At 43.8% G+C, this 21,360-nt stretch overlaps 1 protein-coding gene across 1 annotated transcript in view; it reads left to right on the top strand.

Annotated features, from left to right (window-relative positions):
• Positions 1 to 21,360, top strand: part of LOC149371923 (cell adhesion molecule Dscam1-like) — a 308,990-nt gene that overhangs the window by 270,684 nt on the left and 16,946 nt on the right. Inside the window, exons 16-25 of the mRNA XM_089566251.1 lie at positions 1 to 45; positions 2,526 to 2,696; positions 5,628 to 5,698; positions 6,263 to 6,500; positions 7,743 to 7,841; positions 8,594 to 8,779; positions 12,342 to 12,638; positions 16,603 to 16,773; positions 19,140 to 19,393; positions 20,993 to 21,074. The exon at positions 1 to 45 is cut by the window's left edge and continues 87 nt beyond it. Coding sequence (XP_089422377.1) covers positions 1 to 45; positions 2,526 to 2,696; positions 5,628 to 5,698; positions 6,263 to 6,500; positions 7,743 to 7,841; positions 8,594 to 8,779; positions 12,342 to 12,638; positions 16,603 to 16,773; positions 19,140 to 19,393; positions 20,993 to 21,074 — 1,614 coding nt within the window. The remainder of the gene's footprint in view (positions 46 to 2,525; positions 2,697 to 5,627; positions 5,699 to 6,262; positions 6,501 to 7,742; positions 7,842 to 8,593; positions 8,780 to 12,341; positions 12,639 to 16,602; positions 16,774 to 19,139; positions 19,394 to 20,992; positions 21,075 to 21,360) is intronic.

Here is a 21,360-nt window from a genome sequence, read left to right as displayed (position 1 = left end):
ACAGCCACATCTCGGCGTACCGGGTGCAGTACAAGACGTCAGGCAGTGAGTCCCCAAACTTTGTTTTCTCATTTTGCGCTCGCACTTCAACGGCACTCACCTTCGAGTCAAATTCAACCTTGTGATCAGCACATACTCTCATAAAATTAGGATTTTTTCCTCCCCCCCCCTCCCCACTTCCACAACGCGCTCTTCAATTAGGTTAGCGTCTCCTTTTTATATGCGAAGCGTACACTGGGAAAAATTGCCCCTGGCTTCGTGGCGCCGGCTTTCTTCAAAGTGAATTCACCTTTTCTCTCGAGCCGGCTCCTATAGAAGCGTTCTAGAGCCGGCTCCTATAGAAGCGTTCTAGAGCCGGCACAGTAATGAATTTATTGTGCATGCTTCCGGCGCAGGTAATTTCATAACCTGCCATGCTTCACGTGTTTTGTTTGGCCCATCGAGGTCAATGGTAATCGAAAACCGCCGTGTGGCACCGGCCGATCCCCTTTGAGCTCTGTGATCATTGACTGAGCTCTTTCATTGAGCTCTGTGATCAGCGGTGTGACACGGGCAGTCACGTGGAACCTATTTTGCCTACCGTGCGAAAGTCGCTACTGACATCAGCGCCACCGCATCTTCGGGACGTCCTGGCGTGTAGGAGGTGTACACCTTGTTAAAGTGGCCTATAATGGCTCATTTTAACCTTTTACACCTCGAAGACAGTCATTCAACATCACAGCGGCCATTTTAAATGTGCAAGAGCTTTAGGTCGGTACGCCGTTAGCCTAGGTAGCGCTTGATACACTGATGCCCAATAAACATGGAGGAAAAAAAAACTAAGGAGGGAGCGTGACGTCACGCGCCCAGCGTTCGCAAGCCGAGTGTTTATGCGGCCGTTTTCTCCCTCAGTTTTTCGCTCTCCGAGTCAGTCCTTTATGTCTGGTATGTTTTAGTGCGCGTGTATGCGCGGCTTGTGGCGCGGGGCGTCTACAGCAAGGTGGTTGATCTATAGTCAGTTTGCCGCGCTAATCCGCGCATACGCGCGCGCAACGGGGCTAGATTTTACCGCACGCTATCACGTGGCGTGATCACGGGGGATAAATACACTTTTTTTACAATATTTTTATTTGTTATGGCTAGGCTTCAAGGCTTTCGCCGGACGCTCCCTCCTCAGTTTTTTTTTTCCTCCATGCTACTAAATGCCTGGTCATGTACCCGAATTTTATCATTCCGTTTCTAAAAATAAATAACAAGCGTTAAAAGAGGTTTAAGCTCACCAGTTCAGCAAACGCATGCGATGCGTCTTCAGCTGTGCCAGAAAACGTGCGTACTCTAGATTCATTCTTCATTGTGAACCCTTCATTCCCGAGCTCTTGTGTAAAAGGTAGTTTTCTGTTTCTACCCGAAAATGAAGGACCCTCATATTATCTTCGTCAGTATCCTAAATGTAATTGCTGTGGATAGATCTGCAACGATATTCAATGCAAAAATATTGCATTCAGTTCATTCATCCACCATATAAAGAACACGCATCGACTAGTGAAATCCCTGTCCACAACCTCAGCTGACTGCACTGAAAAGCGGAGAGCGATAACTTCCTGCCGCATACGATGAGCTACAATTAGCTCTCAAGCATTCCTGTTTGTTGTGTCTGCACTCTTTGTTGTAGCCGTACAATTCTGCAGGACGCCTCAGCAAACGGGACCTCCGCGCCCTAGACGCAGCTGTCATTGCATATCCCTTCAGCAGTATTGCTAAAAGCAATGGTTATGTTGCTTTGCTGATTAGTGTGCTTTAAATTAAACTTACGCAAACATGCAACAGCGCGCATCAGCGTGAACGTTCCTTGCTGATTTTTTTTTTTTACGCACTTTAGCCTTGAACCATAACTGAGCCATTTTTTAGCAAGAAGAAAAAAACGGATGACAGAAAAAGAAAAACCGCTCTACATTTCTCAGCCGAGTTTTCTTATCTTTCTCTAGACAGTCTTGTCAGCACAGTCAGAAATTTGCATCCGACTTAGTCTGCAATAACGTGTCCCACATAACTCAGTTTTTTCTTGTAAAAAACTGGAATTTATATCGGAGTGTTGAAGAGAATATTGACCTTGGAGGTTGAAAAACTAGTTACGCACTCATAGTTGGGCATTCCTTTATAACAAAGCACCTGGTTATGCTATCAGAAGCCACAGAAGGGGCCCATTAGAAACCACCAGTTTGGTTCCAATTGTGGCCGCGAATAATTTCAAGTAGTCTATTTTACCTGGAAGATTGGCAGACTATAGTTGTGCTACGTGAAAACTTTTACGCCAGAACTCATACAACGCGCAGTGCAATTGAAATAATCTGCAGGATTTCAACGGCATTCCAATTTCTTGTTCCTGCTTGTCCAATGTAACAGTTTATGTAAAAGCAGCAAAAGTACGCATGACGGCAGTAATTCAGCGCGTGGAACGATCTAATGCGGGCGGAAGTCAGTCGCGAATGGCGCATGACATTGTGACATTGTGGGCCGGGTGTTAATTTCCGCCTGCTTTGTTTCAGTGAAGTGGGATGATGATGATATCCAAGAAAACAAGGTTCAAGGGACAGTTACAACCCTTACTCTGAGGGACCTGCGACCTACCGCGGCGTACATAATTAGAATACGCGCTGAAAACGGCCTGGGAGCTGGAGACTACAGCCAGGAGATACAGGTCACTACTGATGAGGAAGGTGAGTTGCGGACAGCGCACGTGAGAAATTCCAACTTTTTCATATTTATTTTTGTCATACATATCACTTCATGCGTACGTGCGTGTACTATTGTCTATGGCATGGCTGGGATTTTTTTTTTTTTCAGAGGGAAAGAGGGGTGAGGGGTGGCGTGCCTATGCATTTTTTTTTTTTTTTCAGTTCGGCAGCTGTTGTGGGCTCTCCCCTGGGGTGCCTCGACACGAGGCACCCTACTCACCTCATCATTGCAATACCAGAATGTATAGAAGCACAGCATAACATTATTTTAATTCAGCGGCGTTTACCCAGCAGCGTAGCTCCTATAGTGAAATGCAAATTACACCGGTTTTAGTGTTTTGACGACAGGTTAATGTCATTTTAAGCGAATACTAACCTTCTCACATCTTCACCACCTTCGTAAATGCTGAGGTTTCAAGAGACGTCGCTACAGCTCAGCCTAATATTAGTATATGTTATAGCTTACGAGGGTCTGCGCACTTGTTCCCGTTGAGAAACGACGTTCTTACTCAACGCAGGACACCTAATAACATGAAGGAAAAAAACAAACTGAGGAGGAAGCGCGACGCTAGCAATGCCAAGCGTCCAGCCTTCGCAAGCCAAGTGTTCGTGAAGCCACTCCCTCCCCCGTTTTTCGCTCTCCGAGTCAGTCCCTAATGTTTTGGTGTTGGTATGTTTTGGTCATATTACCGGGATTTTCAACGCAACGAAGAGACACACAAAAAAGAGGACAACACGGGCGCCCGTGTTGTTCTCTTTCTTGTGTGTGTCTTCGTTGCCCGTGTTGTCCTCTTGTGTGTGTCTTCGTTGCACTGAAAATGCCGGTAATATGTCTGAAAGCCAACTAGCTCAGCAGTGTTTAAAGAGTTTTTTATTGCGCGCGTCTGAGCGGCCCGTGGTGCGGGCGTCTAAAGCAAGGAGGTTGGTTTAGTCAGTTTGCCGCGCTGGTAGGGCATTCTGGCAGTCTAGCCACCCTAGCGCTGGTCCGCTCATGCGCGCGTACGGCGGCGCTGGACATCGGGACCATTTTTTTTTTTACCTACACTGGCTACAGTGTATCATGATTTCATGATACACTTGCTACACCAGACACTTGCTACACCAGCAAGTGTAGGTAAAAAAAATGGCCCTGATATTTAGCGCCGCAGTACGCGCGCATCACGTGGCATGGTGACGTGAAGACCGACTCCTATTTTTACTTTTTTGACTAGGTTTCAAGGCTATCGCCGGACGCTCCCTCCTAAGTTTTTTTTTTTCTCCATGCCTAATAAGCTGGACCAGCTGCGCATTGAAAATTACCGCCGTTACTGCCGTTGATGGATGGAAAAACTTCATTTTCGTCAGAGAGCATGTGTGGACGATTCCGTGTTAGATGGCCATCAACCCATGGCTGACGGCGACCTGGGTGGCCCACTCCACGGCCCTGGTCTGGACGACCGGGTCTGAGCTGGCCAACACGGCCTCCCACTGCTCGAGGGAAGGATCACGCATAATGTCCGCCGGTGGCGGTGCTATGCTGCAGCTCCATAATATGTGGTCATAGGTTGCCAATTCGTGACACCATTTGCACTCCGGCTGAATGTCCGGGTAGATTTTGCTCAACACGTATGGGTTCAAGAAACATACTGATATTAAGTATGCGTACTTTCCAGTCCCATCGGCATCGTCGCCTTGCGAGCATTTCCGGCTTCTCAAGAAAACACACTAATCTATTCCTTTTTAAACTAGGCGGCAAGTTGCTATCCTGGTGCTGATGCCGCCGTGTTTGTTTGTTTCGAATTCAGTTCAGAAAAAAGAAGTGCTTCGCATGACCTAGGTGTTAGTGCGCGTGTCTCGATTTCAGTGGTTTATACAAATGTTAAAGTGGTTTAATTCAGCAGGACATCGACTCAAGTTTGGCTATGAAATTCATCGTCGTGAGCAGGTATTGTGGTAGATATTTTGACAGATTATCTGTGGCGTTTACGATTTCTCTTTCGAGGCTTATTCCGCAATTATTCCGAGGCTTATTCCTCAAGAATGCACCTTACAGCTAAACCGATGAATTGTTCGAGCTCAAATATCGCACAGACATATCATTTTGTGGGCAGAATTGTTTTATACCACATTTGTTTGGGGTCCTTATTCTCATCGTCTGCGGCGACTATGAAACGAAACACACCGCTTTCTCAGCGATTGCACTGGTGGCGCCATCTCGTTTGTCGGCCGTGGAGATTCGGCAAAGGAGGTTGGGGAGTGTTTTGCGGGAGGTTTGAATTTGCTGTACTGCGAGAAACTTCAAACTTGGTGCGGTTATGGCCAATCTAATACTTTTTTTCATCATTGACACGGCCGCTTAGGGAGATCGAGTGGTCGTGTCATTGATAAGGCAGTTGCTGAAAAGTCTTCAAACCTCCCGCAAAAGAACCCTTTGCTTAATCTCCACGGTCGACCAACGAGATGGCGCCACTGGTACAATGTTGAGAGAGCGGCTTGCATCGTTTCGTCGTCGCCGCAGACGATGCGGATATCCAACTTCTTCGTGTTGATTCAGGCAAGTACCCGAAAGAAATGTGGTATAAAACAATTCTGCCGACCAAATCCCATTTCTGCGCGAAATTTGAGCGCGAACAATTCACCAGTTTAGCTCTGAGGAGCTTTCTACGGCGTGCGTTAAATTGCTGAACAGTCTGTAGATTTGCGAAAATAGGTGATCAGAGGTGAGGTCTTCAAGCAGAAATAGAGAGTTGGTTTATCCAGCTTTGAAAATAACCTTTCCGAATTTTCTAGGAGTGACAAAATAACGAGGTGTGATAGCAAATTAGCATGCTAGCTTTTATTGTCTGTACTGCGCAAAACTTTGTGTTGGCTATGCAGCTTGCGTGTAATGCATATTTGAAAGTGTACGGATTTTCTTTATATTTATTCGTGCAGCACCTGAAGGCCCACCTGTAAACGTCCAAGCGACGCCAGTATCGTCGACTTCCTTGAAGGTGACATGGCAGGTAATAAAAAGTGTGATGCTCTTTGGGGGATTAGCATTCTTGCTGGCTCTATAACTCGTGACGTTGAACTGCAGATTCTCTTTTCTTGGCAAGTCTGCATGACTGCTTGAGACTGCAAAGTTTGCTGCTATGAATGAGTTCGTGCACGTCCCTTCAGGCATACCTTGGTTACATATATTTCCTGAACTCCTAAATTAATTGTGTGCTCATACATCCTTGTGGCGCTTGATACCTCAGCTGTGACTTAGGCGGCAAATGTCTTTTTCCACAGTATGTCTGTCATATTCGGCTTTCTATATTTTAGTGGAGTTCCATCAACATATTGATATATTTTGGAGGACATGGAGGTTATCTTAATGTAAGTGCTTGTGCAATATACCTTTCTAGTTCGCCTTTCAATGCTTGTCTTTTTCTTTGTAGTAACACTGATCACAGCATCCCTCTTTCTAAAGATGGCTGCAGTTGTTACCAAAAAGGCTTTCAGTGTTTTTGATATTGCATTCTGGGGCTGCGACAGAATGGCCGATGCAGGCATAAAATTAGAGGCGCATGATTGCATTGCAGCCACCCAAGAAGGAGCACCAAAATGGCCTTCTGAAAGGATACTATGTAGGTTACAAGAAGCATGGCACCACCGATACTTACATCTACAAGACAGTTGACACTACAGGTAGCGTCAAAGAGGAAGCCTTGCTCACCTCACTGCAGCGCTCCACGAAGTACGCTGTACTTGTGCAAGCATTCAATGAAAAGGGAACTGGCCCACCATGTGAAGAAATTCATCTGGAGACTTTTGAGAATGGTAAGAAAGCAAAGATCACTATATGCATCCTGTCTGACATACAATTGCAGTTCAAATTCTATTCAGAAACATATACTGTAAATGAGCACGATATTTTGGGAAGTTGCAGTTTAAAAATATATGCAAAGCAAGAGTGGCATGTCCCACAGTGCTCTCCTCATCCCCGAGGCCTGCAAGTTTTCCATCTCTGCAAGGCAAAACTTGGCTAATGCTACGTGGTGCCCCACACTCGTAGAACCTGCTACAGCACGAACTCGGTAGATCAAAAGACAATACTTTGATGGCTGTTGTTCCTTGAGGAGAACATTTTCAGAGGCCATTTAAATGCGTGCGTAATTCTGTAACCTCAGCCAGGACCTAGAGATTCCTTTTTCTTAATAAATTGACCTCATTCATGCGGTGAATACATAGTCTTACTTGCTAAAGCCATTAAAGCAATGATGTCCTTTGGCCAGTTCACTGGGCTCAAGGCATTTCATGTAGATTAGAAGGTTTCGGCATAAAGAAGCAAAGGAGTCGAAAATAAACAAGCACAAACACAGGCATTGGGCTAGAAATTTTGACCGTCATACATGTCCTTTTCAGCACCCTGCCATGAGAACAAAGAGAGCAGTTATAAAAGCACTGGTGCATTCTGTTCAGAGAGGAAACCCACCCAGTTTTCAGTTCTGGCTGCAGATAGGAAAAATGTGCTAATCTCAGAGATATTATAGTTTACCAGAAGTTAAGTCGACATTGTATCGAAATTATTCACTGAAATTATTTTTCAAGGGCTGTATATGATTTACAAAGAACATGAAAATTGTGTACTAAACGTTTTTTTATTTCAACTTTGGAAAATTTCAATCTTTTTTTATCTGTCTTCGCATAGTAAAAAGCAGTCAAGTGTACCAAATCAGAGTAGCTACAAATTCTTTGTTGGAAAAAGCGCAACAGCTAGGCTTTGTGAAAGAAAGACAGGTTTGTTCTGTTGCTTGGTATCTTTAAGCCATAGTTACAAGCTTGATTAGCCATGATGAATCACAGTGTTTTATTTGCTTCTTTTGCGTCTGCATCAGAATTAATGACACCTTGTAAAATATACTAGTATGCATACAAAGATTCACATGATTTTCTTTCCATTTCCTGAGCCTTTTTATGGCATTATCGGCCATAGCCCCTAATCATGCTTTGAGCTGTAATACTTGCATTGACATTATCATTAGGTGCCTTAAGATATGTGCTGGTTTGCTTGCCTTTCAGATCCACCACCTCCGCCATCATTAAATGTCTTCAGCACTAGTTCTTCTTCTATCCAGTTGCAGTGGAGCCAAAACCCAAGTGATGAGCCATCTATAATTGGTATGCCGCAATGAGTTTTTTATTAGTGTTTCTCTCCTTCTCAAGAATTCTCTTGTGTCTGCCTTACGTTTGTTCACTAAGCATTTGCGTAGAGTAATCATTTTAACAGCTTTTTCTTTCATCCTCTTTATATTCCCGTCAGACCCCACGTACGTTATAATGCAAATTTGTTTACAGGTTTTTTAAAAAATGCATCATTTCAGTGGCCTAAATGCTAATGAAAGTCAAAGTACTCAGTGTGCTCCCACATAATCAGCTTTTCAAGAACTGCATAAACAGAGGAGCGCTGTGAGCAGCCTTCCGAGTTGGTTGATGTCTGAATCAGATTTCTGCTCCAGTGGCCAATTGGCTCCTAAGTTTCTTGTGCGTTTCATGAGATTGTTTGTAGTTTTTATTTAAACATGCATTCTCTCATGCATGTATTTAGTTAAATATACATCACACTGTTGCATGTTTCTCTAGGCCCAGAGGCCTGTTGCTGAGGGCACGGAGAAACTGTTCAGCCTACAGCTGCAAAAATTTTGGTGTACATTCATGGGATCACCCAAACTTGAGAAATGCATCTGAATTAATGCTGACAAGCTCAGCTTCTGCTTGGGTCTGATGAGGATGTAGTCATGACTGGTTTCTATTTAGGGAAGAGGAGTTGTTTTTGTGTGCTTGTGTAGTCTACATGCTTATTTTGTTTTAATCGTGCATTTTGTAAAGTTCTGGATATCATGATGGCTGTCGCCTGTTGCTTTATGTTCTAGGTTATTACATTTATGTGAAAGTTCAACATGGCACGTGGGAAGAGCATCAGGTCTCTGCACATCAGACAACGCACACCTTTCAAGGCCTTCTGTGTGGAACAAGTTACCAGTTTTATGTGGCATCATACAATAAGATGGGCAAGAGTGATCCCAGCGAGGTGATATCAGCAAAGACTCAAGGGGCGTGTAAGTTTGTCCCGTGATTTTTTTATTTTTTGCCACCTGTTTATTTTTTATATTGGTTGATATTGCACAAAAAACTTGATTCGTGAGCAGCTAAGAAGACTGCACTTATATGTACCATTACCTATTGATATCTGTACTTGCTGGGCAAAGGCTGCCCAGAGTGGTTCAAGTTTGAGCAGTATCTTTTGGCGAAAATCTTTCCCAGCCCAAATGGTTTATGGAACAATTTCCAGCTGTTTCCAGTTGGAACCAGTTGGAACCAGTTGGAACCAAATGGGTTCCTGTTGGTTCCAACTGGTACCAACTGGAAATTGTTCCATAAACCAGTTGAGCTGGGAAAGATTTTCACCTGGGATTTCTTTTTTTAGAAATTATAAATGCCTTCACAGGATTCACTACCCATGATGGAATGGGAATACATGATGCTTAGTTGAATTTAACTGCTTGCTAGAGACATGTTGGTTGTTATATACACTATATATGCTGCGCGTGCACTTTTCATACGCCCTGTGATTGCAAAGCAGGATTTTTATAGTAATAAGCATATTTAGAAGGCCTTTTGAAGGAGTATGGCAGTGTTCTTCTTCATTTCAGTACATTATTCAGGCACTGAGAGAAAACACGTTCGTAGTTGTCATCTACATTTGGCTCTTATACTGAGAATGTCATTATTTTTTATTTGTTTCTGTCTGAAGTGATTACAGGAAAAGCTGTCTCTGGCAATTTGTATAGAGCGCATAGTGTGACAATTACTCTGCTGCATTATAAAAAATAATCCTGTATGCTTTGGTGTACTTCTACTCTGCCACAAGGTTACACTGCAAGTTTGCAGTTAAGCTTTTCTTTGATATATCAGTTTGTTCTTGTTTGGAGGCTGTTTTACGTTCAGTCTAGGCATAAGAGCTTGTAGTTTCAGGGGTTAGGTCTCATACTTCTTTTCAGCTGCTGAACCCATGGCTTCGGTTTTGTTCCTGGCCACAATGGCTTCTTTTTGATGGAGACAAACTGCAAAAATGCCTGTGTACTGAGATTTCAGAGCATTTTAAACAACCCCATGTGGCTGAAATTAATCCTGAGTCCTCAGCTGGGGCATTCGTTGCAGCATAAAAGTCCATAGTCAGTCGCCATCATTTTTTCAACTTGTTCCATGTTGCTGTAAGTGAGATACAGCGTGTGATCACTTGCAGAATAACCATGGTGATTCTGCTCTTTCAATGTGCCAGTGGTGCTGCAAGACTGTATACTGCTGTGTATACACAAAATATCATGCATAAAATTCTCTCAGATGTCAATGCTAGAATTTGCCTTCAAATTTTGCTTGAAGACCTCTTTCAAGACTTATCTCTCCATGGCAAAAATAGCTTCACGCAAGTTTTCGTACAGCTGCACTTTACGTCCAAATTTGTAAAGTTCTAATATATTGCATTGTAAAAAGTTTGTTAGCTTTGCAGAACAAGTTAAAGTTAGTTTTTCAAAGGGGCTCTAACTACCCTTCAAGCAATGGCATAACAACAGATCCAGCAAGACAAGCGTGTCATTGTAAACACCTCAGCCAAGGTGCAAGGTCCTATACGACATGTGGTACTTCCAAACTTAACATGAAGCAGCCCCGCCGCGGTGGCTCAGTGGTTACGGCGCTCGGCTGCTGACCCGAAAGACGCGGGTTCAATCCCGGCTGCGGCGGCTGAATTTCGATGAAGGCGAAATTCTAGAGGCCCGTGTACTGTGCGATGTCGGTGCACGTTAAAGAACCCCAGGAGTTCGAAATTTCCGGAGCCCTTCACTACGGCGTCCCTCATAGTCTGAGTTGCTTTGGGACGTTAAACCCCAATAAACCAAACCAAACCATTAACATGAAGCAAGCTCTCCATCTTTTTGTCACAATTTCCTGACTGTTTCATGCAGTCAGTAAGCAAATGTGGTGTGATGTTTGTGCACATTTGCTTACATGTAAATGGGGCTTGGTCAGTTGCCTAGATATCGTGAGCTCAGGGTTTGAGGACATTATTCAGAGTCATGCAAAACGCAGTAGTACAATAGTTCTGTACTGTATTTAACAAGCCAAATTTCACAGAGTGAGGGAGAACAGGCCTCTCAACTCTAATGTGGACAATGTGTCCTTGGCAGGAAGAAATTAATGTCCGCTTAAACTTGGTAGGACTTGCCACTAGGCGTACACTAATGGTTGCAGGTGGAAATCTACCAGTACAGCATGACTCCTCAAGATAGTATCAGGAGCAAAGTTATTGTGGCCAGTTGCAAACAAACGTGCCTTTCGTATGCAGGACCCTGTTCACAGAGTGCAAGTTGAGGGAAATGTAACAAAGGACATATATAAGCATTTTAGGGTCAACAATCCTTGTGAGGTGCCCTGTATGTCATTTCAGAGAAACAATGTGAAGGTGCTACAAGATCACTTTACGCCAATTTTTTTTTTTTTTTTTCAGGAGCTTGCACAGCACCGGCTTTGAAATAAAATTAGTTAACGCCTGTCTAAAAGGCGAGAAAGTATGCGCATCAAGCTGAACACCACAGTCTGCAGGTGCTGAGTGGCACGTGCAAGTTTCCTCAAGTCTCGACAGGAGCAAATTGCAAAAAAGCCCATGTGCTGTGTGATGTCAGTGCTTGTTAAAGAACCCCAGGTAGTCAAAATTAATCTGCAGCCCTTCACTATGGCATCTCTCATAGCCAAAGCGCGGGTTTGAGATGTTAAGCCCCAAGTGGCATGTTAAGTTTTTCTCAAATCTGGACTGGTTAGGGCACCCACACTACTTGTACTGGGGCAGAGCATCTTGTGTGGTATGTCAAACAGTGATGTTGCTCACGTAGTGTTTGAAACAAGCGTGCAGAAAACACACAAATGAGTGAAGTCAACAGACAGGTACTTGTCTCTATGTTTTCTGCATGCTTGTGTCATGTATGGATTACCAACTAGCTGAGACCCACACCTTAATAAGCTCAAGCATTGGTTGAAGAAGGAACAGGTACATTGTTTTAATCTTTGCACACAGTTCATTTTGTTTAAAAGTTTTATTTTATTTATGCTGTCCTCAAGGACCCAAGTGCATCTGTGTGATAGAAGACATGTGAACATGTTTATCAACTGCTTTAAAATCTGAAGGAAGGAAAGTACAATATAACAGCAAAAATACAACAAAACACTATAGTAGCACTTTTGACCAGTCAACCAGTATAATAACTATTTAGTTGGTATATGTAATAAAATCACTTAATGCACCTTAGTTAACAAGGTTAAAAAATTTTAGCAGGGCAAGAAACAAGGGTAGCAGTTTTAGGATCATGATCTGCTAAATAAACTGACTAGTTAAGTTTTTCTGAGATGTTTTTCAATCTCTGCATGTGACTGTGTTGTCCGGGAGGGAATACCATAAGGTTACTGGGTGAAAGATTAAAGCTTCTATTGTTAGGGTATGGATTGGAATGCATACTAAGGGATACGTCTATGACCTCAAGAAGTGTGTGCTGTCAAAAGTAACCTTACAGATGAGAATTACTGGCAGTTTTTCTTCATGGAATATTGTTTCTCCATTACAATTTGCAGCTCCAGTTGCGCCCAAGCGTGATGCCGTGCTGAGCGTGAATGGCGCAGCTCTGACGGTGCACTTGAATAGCTGGAGTGCTGCCGGGTGCCCGATCCTTTCGTTCACCATCCAGTATCGGGTTCAGGAGGAGGGCCACGACTGGATCCTTGTTTCCGATTCGATCCCGGCTGAGCAGAAGTCGGTTGTGGTGCCCGACCTGGTGCCGGGGAAGTGGTACATCGTACGTATTGCAGCCCACAGCGAGGCAGGGACCACTGAACATGACTACACCTTCAGCACACTCACCAAGGCTGGAGGTGCGTTTATTTAGCTTTGTTCTTGTATTGCTGTGTGACCTAGCTGCTGATGGTTAGCACCTTGACTTGTGGGGCGTATTAAGAGCATCACATTCAGCCTTGCATTTATATTGTAGACAAGAGCAGCTGTCCGTGCTGCTTAATTCATTAAGGGGGGACACTGGTCTTGAAAAGAAAATTTTATTAATTTAGTCATAGTTATGAAATTTTCAGGGCACATGTATTTTTGTGCACTGATTTTAGATATGTCATTTAACTTCATGTAAAACAATTCCTTGAGCACTTATGCACTTTTTATGCAAGTATTTTGCGGAGAGTTTTGAAGAAAATTTGCTGCAGGAAACTCGCTGAAATGTATGCCATTGGGTTCTCTCTACACCAAGGAGTACAATAGGGGTAAAATTATCATCCTGGCTATCATAGAACTTGAGTAATAGGGTACTGAAGCTGCCACTTCACACACAGGAATACACATTTTGCTTCTCATTTCTGAAGCGACAACTTCAAAACTTTATAACTTAAGTTCTATGATAGGCAGGAAGACAATTTCACCCTTATTGTATTCCTTGGTGTCAAGAGAACCCAATGGCATACATTTCAGCGAGTATCCTGCAGCAAATTTTCTTCAAAACTCTCCGCAAAATGCTAGCATAAAAAGTGCATAAGTGCTCAAGGAATTGTTCTACATGAAATTAAATGACATATTTAGAATCAGCACACAAAAATACATGTTCCGTGAAGATTTCGTAACTGTGACTTCATTAATAAAAATTTTTTTTTCAAGACCAGTGTCCCCCCTTAAAGGAGGGCAGTCTTGTTTTACAGCGACAGCTGTTTGTTCAATGCCCACTTCTCTGTTTCGCATCTGTGTGATAGTAGTAGTCAGCGTAACTGGAGGGTGGTTGTCATGGCAACCACTAAGGTCTAATGTGTGCGGTCTAACATGTACCCAGCGGGTGGTTACCACCAGAACTACCCAGAGGGTGGCTACCTTGGAAGAAGAATGGTATGGCGAGAGTGGAGGAATCATTAACCTAAAGATGGCTACTGTGGGAGGTGGAGAGTATGGCGAGAGCAGAGGAATCCCCAACCAGTGAGGGGTTGCCACAGGAACCATTTCGAGGGTGGTTACCAAGGTAGGAAGGGAGAATGGGAGGAGCGAACAAATGCGCAGCCAGCGGTTACTTACCTTGGAAGAAGGATGGTGTGGCGAGAGCATAAGAAGATGCAACAAGGGGTTGGTTGCCATGGGAACTACCCAGAGGGTAGTTACCATGGAAGGAGAAAGATGAAAGTTACCGTGGAAGGAGGAAGGTATGGCAAGTGCAAGGAAATAAATAGCAAGAAAAGAGTGGCTGCCATGGGAACGATCCAAAGACGGTTTACCGTGAAAGGAGGGGGAGAGTATAGCAATAGCAGAGGAATGTAGCGCAGTCCGCATGCGGTGGCTGCTGTGAAACGCATTGCATGAGGGGAGGTTCAGCAGCGATGATGCCGCACGCCTGGAATGGCAGACTGGAGAGGGGTGCTAGTCAAAGGGCAATTATGTGTGGAAATCTAAAAAAAGAGTGCTCTATAACTGTACGTAAATGCATGTCGATTTCAAATCTTTTCCCTCTATACATTGGGTAATAAAAATACCTCAACATCTGTAGCTGAATCTCATGTTACACAGTGGTGGCTGTCCTGTGAGTTTTTGTTGTTAGTGGTGTCTTATGAGCCCATATACACTCAACCAGAGTACTGCAGTGCTTGCTGCAGGCAAAAAGGGACAGTTTTAATGCGACAGCGTTAAGGAGCTCGTGGCAGAAAATCCGGTGGCATTGTTGGCCGTGAGCGAAAAATTCACGAAAAATCCCCAGAGAAGCAACCTAGGAGGCAGGCACGGCACCTAGGTCACATGACCTTGTGGCATCATCAACCTGCCCACCGGATTGTCAGCAAACTGCCCACCATAGCAGGTGGCTGTTGAATTAGTTATTGGTCGCTCGGGAAGAGCAAGCTAGCTCACACAAGGCCCACTGAAGGCAGCACCTGCCATCGCAGAGCAGTGGCGCATCGCTTAATCGCTGCACCACTGCACCAGGAGGGGTATGAGGACTCCCAGGGATGTATGAATGTAGAGAATGACCAATTCTGCTTATATGGAATAAGCCCTTAAGGCAGAGCCTAAGTGTCCCCTCAAATTTTTTTTGTTTTTACTAGTAGCGATAGTTTTGTGTACAAGGCCTGGGATGGAACTAAATTTGTTTTTAACTTTTGCAGCCATGCTTTCATATGAAATGCGAAAAGAGCTGCCAGTATAGGTGCAAGTGAAGCTTTCTATTTTGTCAGTAGCACTCGAGAACGCAGCCCAATTTGACACGCACCTGTCGCCTTTAGTTTTGTATAGGCATGACCACTTGATAACCGTGACTGGCAGCTCCAAAGTGGGTCTTTTTGGCTCTATGGAGAGTTTTGGTTTATGCCCAAGCATCGTTCTCACTTGTTGCCGCAGAGATCAGACGAGAAGGGTATGAATGGTGCTGCTAGGTGACTGCAGCAATTGCAGTGCTGCACTCAGTTGTACTAAAGGCAGATCTTTGCACTGCCTTGCTTCAACACATGATCTGCCAGAAAATGGTCTCAAACCTGCACCAATTAGAGTGAAAGTGCATAATTGCACTAACTAGTAAACTCGTGTGATATTCTGCATTTTACAAAGCCCTTCCCTCCCAGGTGAAAATCTTTCCCAGCCCAAATGGTTTATGGAACAATTTCCAGATGGTTCCAGTTGAAACCAACTGGGTTCCAGTTGGTTCCAACTGGAACCAACTGGAAATTGTTTCATAAGCCAGTTGAGCTGGGAAAGATTTTCACCTGGGCTTGTAATGCAGAAAGCAGCAAGGTTTTTCTCCTAAGCATAGAATGGGTCTCGGAGCTATTTGTTGTGTCTTGCTGCCCATCATGGCAAAAATGGAACTTATGAGAAGCAACAGACCTAAAACATGGACAGCAATGTAGACAAGGGCAGCATGTCGGTTCGGTGCTCTCTTGGATGTTTTCAGAATCGCTGCTGAGTAGAGCTTTGATAGCTGTCACACAACCACCACAGCGATGCAAACTTCTGCAATGCAGTTGTGTTTCACCATGAAAAAGCTGCCGCACATGTCTTCTGGCTAGAGTGGATTTGTTTAAAAACTACTTAAATGATGTTAATTTGGTCTGTGCATTCAAAGAAAATCTTTTATCCTACAGTTTGTAATGTATGATGGCAAAGTGCCAAAGCAATTAAAAAGGGAACAAGCATGCTGCAGTCATGCATCGCTCATGTATATACGCACAACCCCACAGTGGTACATACTGAGATTACGGCTTCACAACAGACAGCACCAGCAGTGCTGCCATCATCTGTGAGTAAAATTTGCAATAGCTTGGCGAGTATTCTTGTTTTGTTGTGAAGTGTGTGTAGTTACAGGAGTGAAGCAAACACTTTGACAATGCTCAAGAGACAAGTCGCTCAAGACAATTTGACAGTTTGCTCAAGAGAGGCAGTTTACAGGCCTTAAGCTGTGATTTTCCTCACAAAGCCTTATATTTAACTTCCACTTGCTACTAGAGATCAAACAACTAGTGCGTAGATTGAGTGGTTTTGTGTCTAAACTGCTCATTTTTCATGTAGTCTTTTCATTGTCAATAATGAAGCATTTATACTGATGTTTTCTTCCTTGTCCACCTTTTTGCTTAATGATCGAAAATTTAAAATGGTACAAAAAGACAAATAAAAGAGACACACCAGACAATCGGGTATTTTCTGTCTAACGTGTCTTCCCTTCACTTATCTGTCTCTTGGGCAGTTTTTCTTTTGTCACAGTGGACCAGCAAGCCCAGGTCAAATATCTGATTGTACCTTGTTTAAGAGCTTGCTTTGCATCCTAAGGTCATTGGTTGCAAAAGTTGTTACATTTTTCTTGATCTTTTGCAGCAAGCATTCCACCTCTGAACAGCCTGGAGGGGCGCAAGCCAGCCTTCTACAAGAGCGTTGGCATCATGGTTCCCATCGTGTGCGTTGTGGCAATCGTGGTTCTCATCGTGGCTGTCCTGTCATTTGTCATACCACGGCGACGGAGGCAGGCAGCTCCCAATCACTTTACTGGTCAGTGCACCACCCTGTTCTTGTCAAGGGCTGCAATAGTGATTCTTATCCAATAATAGGAATGCTTTGTGCCCTGGTGAAAATGACATGGCCACTGTAGGATAATGATGCATTTAATTGTAGCCATAAAATAACATTTTTTTATTGTTAAGCTATGAGGCATGAATTTTTGGGAAGCAGAATTCATGAAATAAAGAAAATGGAATAAATATTGCAAAAATTTATTGCTTAATATGTACTTGTTTGCAACAGCTTTCACTGAAATTCATGTTACATATAAAGTGGTAACTGGGCTGTCACCTTCTTTTTGTCAACTCCATTTCTTTGCCCTAACACGTATGTCATGTCTTGGTTGTAACTGCGGGTCGACTTTTAATTCACCATTTTGTGTCTTCCATGTGAGATCATTAGGCAGCCTGAAGATGTGTCCTGATGATTCCTATATCTCCACGATCCCTGGTTACTCCTGCTGTCAGCATGTCAGGAACACTGTAATCTTGACATGGCTTTCATGAAAATCCTTTGAAAACAATGCAAAAGTTTCTCAACCACTCTTTGTGACTTAATTTACTTGCACCAGTCTCGTAAGTTCTTTAGCTAAGCCTGGAATGGTAAATTACGTGCTTGAGGACTCTGGAAGATTAGTGCTGGCCATACGTAGCCGGCATCTCTTCTCATAAAAATGCTTTAAATGCTTCCTTGATGCTTGGAAAAGATTATGCAGTCCCAGATTACTACAGGAAGACATGCTTTCACGAAACTCATCTTTTTCTTGTACCAGCTGTTCAAAACATGCTTAGTGAAGTGCAGTTTGTGTTACTCATTAGCAGGCTCTTCAGGAACAAACACACCTTCACACTCTTTGCGTGTGTGCCACAAGGTGTAAGTGTTGCCACGTGCACACCCTAAACTTCATGCACACCCTGGTGAAAATCTTTTCCAGCCCAAGTGGTTTATGGAACAATTTCCAGCTGGTTCCAGTTGGAACCAACTGGAACCCAGATGGTTCCAACTGGAACCCACTGGAAATTGTTCCATAAACCAGTCGGGCTGGAAAAGATTTTCGCCAGGGAACCCTGGGCTTGAGCTTCCTCCGTCAAATGGTCCAGCAAAATCAAGGTTCTTTGCACAACTTTGATCTTAGTGACGAGGCTTTCTCTGTATCACTGTGGTTTTTCGACATGCTGCTGGTGCTGTTGTTCTAGCACTTGAAAAATCCAAGAGTTCATGATAGAGTTGCTGGCATTGTGTGGTTTCAAAAAGAGAGTATGCATCAGCCATTTGTCCGCTCTGATGGTCAAGCCATTACCCAACCCTGTGATCACAAGAAGAACAGCGTGCAAGCGGACTACAGCAGGCTATGCTCTTAGAAATAAAGGAATTTGGCAATGTGCTGACAGACAAGCATCATATATTGCTTCTGGAAATAATAAATCTGGATAGCGACAGACAAGGTGTTCCTTGGGAAAGTTTCACTATGGTAACTGCATCAAAGTGTGTTTCTTGGTGTGTTGGCGACTGAACAGAAAAACAGCGCAAAAAAACGCTTGCATGTGTCTGCTACTTCTTCGTCTCATTTTCTTGCACTGTTTTTCTTTTAAGATGTTCACTAGTAAGTCAAGAATGCCCAACTCACCAGCCAAGTTTCAAGCGAATATTCGCTTATTCGCTAGGTGATGATCCAGGGCCATATGGAGGGATCTCATAAGACCTGTTCCCATGACGCTATATTTCACTGACCAAGAGCAGAGTCATGTGCAGTCGTCTGTGCGTGTCAAGTAGCCCAGCCAATGGCCAAAGATCACCTTTCTCCTGTGCCTGCATGTGCTTGCACCATCCATGGTGCTTGCTGCTGTGGCACGCGCGCCATCCCTAGAGCTAAGCAAAGAAGGAGGTTTGAGGTTGTCGTGCAGAGAAGCTCAACTCCAGGAATGTCCTCACAAGCGGCATCATCTTGTTCTTTGTCCTGGCGGAGATTATGGCCCCATACTTTTCCAACCCTCTTGCTCTTATGAACGCTGTTTTTGTTCCTCCCTCTTTTCTCTGGCCTTCCACAGTTACTTGGCCTGCACACTAATGTTGGTTCAAAATGTAACAAAAATGGATGAAATGTGTGTTCATTTATCACGCCTTGAATATGTGGCGTGACTTTGCGCCCATGTAGTCGTATAACATTCTTTAGACTTCAGAAATTACACCAAAATGTAAACGGCACCAGTTAGTCATCTGTGTGAACATAGAAACATGAAAGCATGCACCTCTTGATCCCTACGAGCTGTTTTCACATTTAATGCTAGCCTAGTAGTACAGAAGGGCCTAAGAACACCATTTCACTGTCCCTGAACTGATTTCTTTTTCTTTCTTAGACTCATGCTCTGAAGATAAGAACCTGGAAGCTATGAGCCTGTCCATCTTGAAGCAGACTGGGAGCAGCCTGGAGACTGCCAGCCCAAACAAGGAGCAGCTCTACTACCCCTCACCATACGCCATGGGCCGCATTCAGGCCCTGAACAAGCAAGGTGGTGGCGGCTCGTCAGAGAGTGAGGCAGCCGCCGCCATGCAGACGCTGAAGAGAGTGACGCGGCGGGAGCACATCTACGAGGTGCCGTACCCCAGATGGGTATGTCTGCGCTCCTGTCACTGGTGGGGAGCGGGGAGCCTTTGTTTGCATGAAAGTTTCATTAGTATGGTAACCCCTGTAACTGGCTCTTAATAATGCTCGCATTGCAGCACTTCCAGTGAACTGATGAGGTGTGGAAGTGCAAAGACACAAGGACACGGCAGAGAAGTGGATGGGACAACCACCAACTTTCAATTTACTGAAGCACAAATGAAAGAAGGCTCGAACGTGTGCTGTTTGAAGTGGCAAAGATTGCTCAGAGCGACAGAAGTATTAGCTCACCCTCAGCACATGGGACTCAGAAAGAGCAGCGTTTTCTGATATCTTAAAATTTCTTTGCCTTTACCTATTCATTTTCTCCACCCTCGCCACCACTCTTGCCCTTTAGGTTTCATTTTCAGTGCAGTTACGAGTGAGAAGGCTTTGCGCATGTGCGGGGGTGCTTCCTGTTAGCAACTGTGTGCTTCAATAAATGTGCGGGATGTTGGTGCTCTTCCCATCCACTTCTCTTCTGTGCTCTTGCACTTCCACACCTTGTGATGGCCTACCAACAGGCCCAAGTCGCTGCCCTTCTTGTAAAAGTGGTAATGGTTGCGCAGTGTCACTTGATCTGGGTGCAAGCATCATTTCATGCTTCAGCACAAACAGTCATGTTTTACTAAGTCGTCAAGTTAGGCTAGTTGGTGTAATGTTGACCTAGGAAAAACCAGAGCAACTAAGGGTCAAAGACATGAGGAAGAAGGGGTAGCTCTTGTGTTCATCTTTTGTCTTCATCCCTGCAGTCACGTTGTTTTTACTATGCCAGTGTTATGCTGCCAGCAGAAGTAAAAAAAATCTCAGTGCAATGGAATTGAGATGGATGAGTGTACACTTCAACCTTTACCCTTTAATACGTGCATACAAGCTCACACTCCACCTCCTATAACATTTCTTTGTCTTCCTTCGTGAGATTTTATGAGAACACACAGCATCTGAATGTAAATATGAAAATGTCAGAGCCCCCGCATTATAGGAATTCTGTGGTTGCCGAAACTTTGTTGGACTATGAAAGCTTGCATTGTGGTGCAATCACTGCGATGTTATATATCAGGGTACAGTGCAAGCAGATTTAAAATATACACTAAAATTTCTAATTTCACAAAAGACAATGCATTACATGACTAAACTGCAGTTGTAGGTCCTAGAGCCTGAGATTGAACCAGGACTTTCTGAAATTTTTGAACGTGTTAATGTAATATATATCACTGACGCCAGCAAAGGGCTACAAGCAGGCACCTTTTCAACATGAAACGTATTCATGCCACTAAGCAGCAATGCAGATGCTGTAGTCACGTGCAAAAATGGCAGCAGAAATGGGTGCTTATGTTAGTCAGTAAAAATCATGTTAATGTAAAAATAAATTTTGTCTGTTAGTTTGATTTCTTCTTTCTGTGAATCCATTTCACGCTGGTTTTCCATGTTTCTTTTTATTTTTGAAGATATGGATTTGCAGGTTTTCTGTTTACAGCTTTTATATTTTTTAAATATGATGTTTACTGCCTCATATTTTGCCAACTTCCATCATCTTTTATCATCATCCTTTTTACCTCTCTCTGACAGACAGAGGAGGACAACTACTCTCACATGAGGGATGGCACTGCAGCTCCTGTGTCGAATATTTATCAGACACCCCGGAAAGCAGGTGAGTGTGTCACAAACATGCTTTGTGATGATGAAAATTGAGATAACAATGAAATTGCATCATTATGCTTATGTCACTGTACACCTTGAACTGTAACTTGAGTTTGCGCATTAGTGCTAGTTCTGCTAGGCATGTTCATCGCATGGCCTTTTTTTTTTCTACATTGTTCTTTTTTTTTCCTGGATTTTGCTTATGTCAACAATAGTGAAAGGTCTGGTCGAACTTTATACTGTGTGACTTCACAGCATACGGACTGTTGTCGAAATGTGCAGACAAGCTACACTTG

The sequence above is a fragment of the Amblyomma mixtum genome, chromosome 1, assembly GCF_055824585.1.
Source record: "Amblyomma mixtum isolate Tamu chromosome 1, ASM5582458v1, whole genome shotgun sequence".
NCBI classification, from domain to species: domain Eukaryota; kingdom Metazoa; phylum Arthropoda; class Arachnida; order Ixodida; family Ixodidae; genus Amblyomma; species Amblyomma mixtum.
The sequence above is the reverse complement of the archived record's forward strand: the minus strand, read 5'-3'. Positions and strand labels throughout refer to the sequence as shown.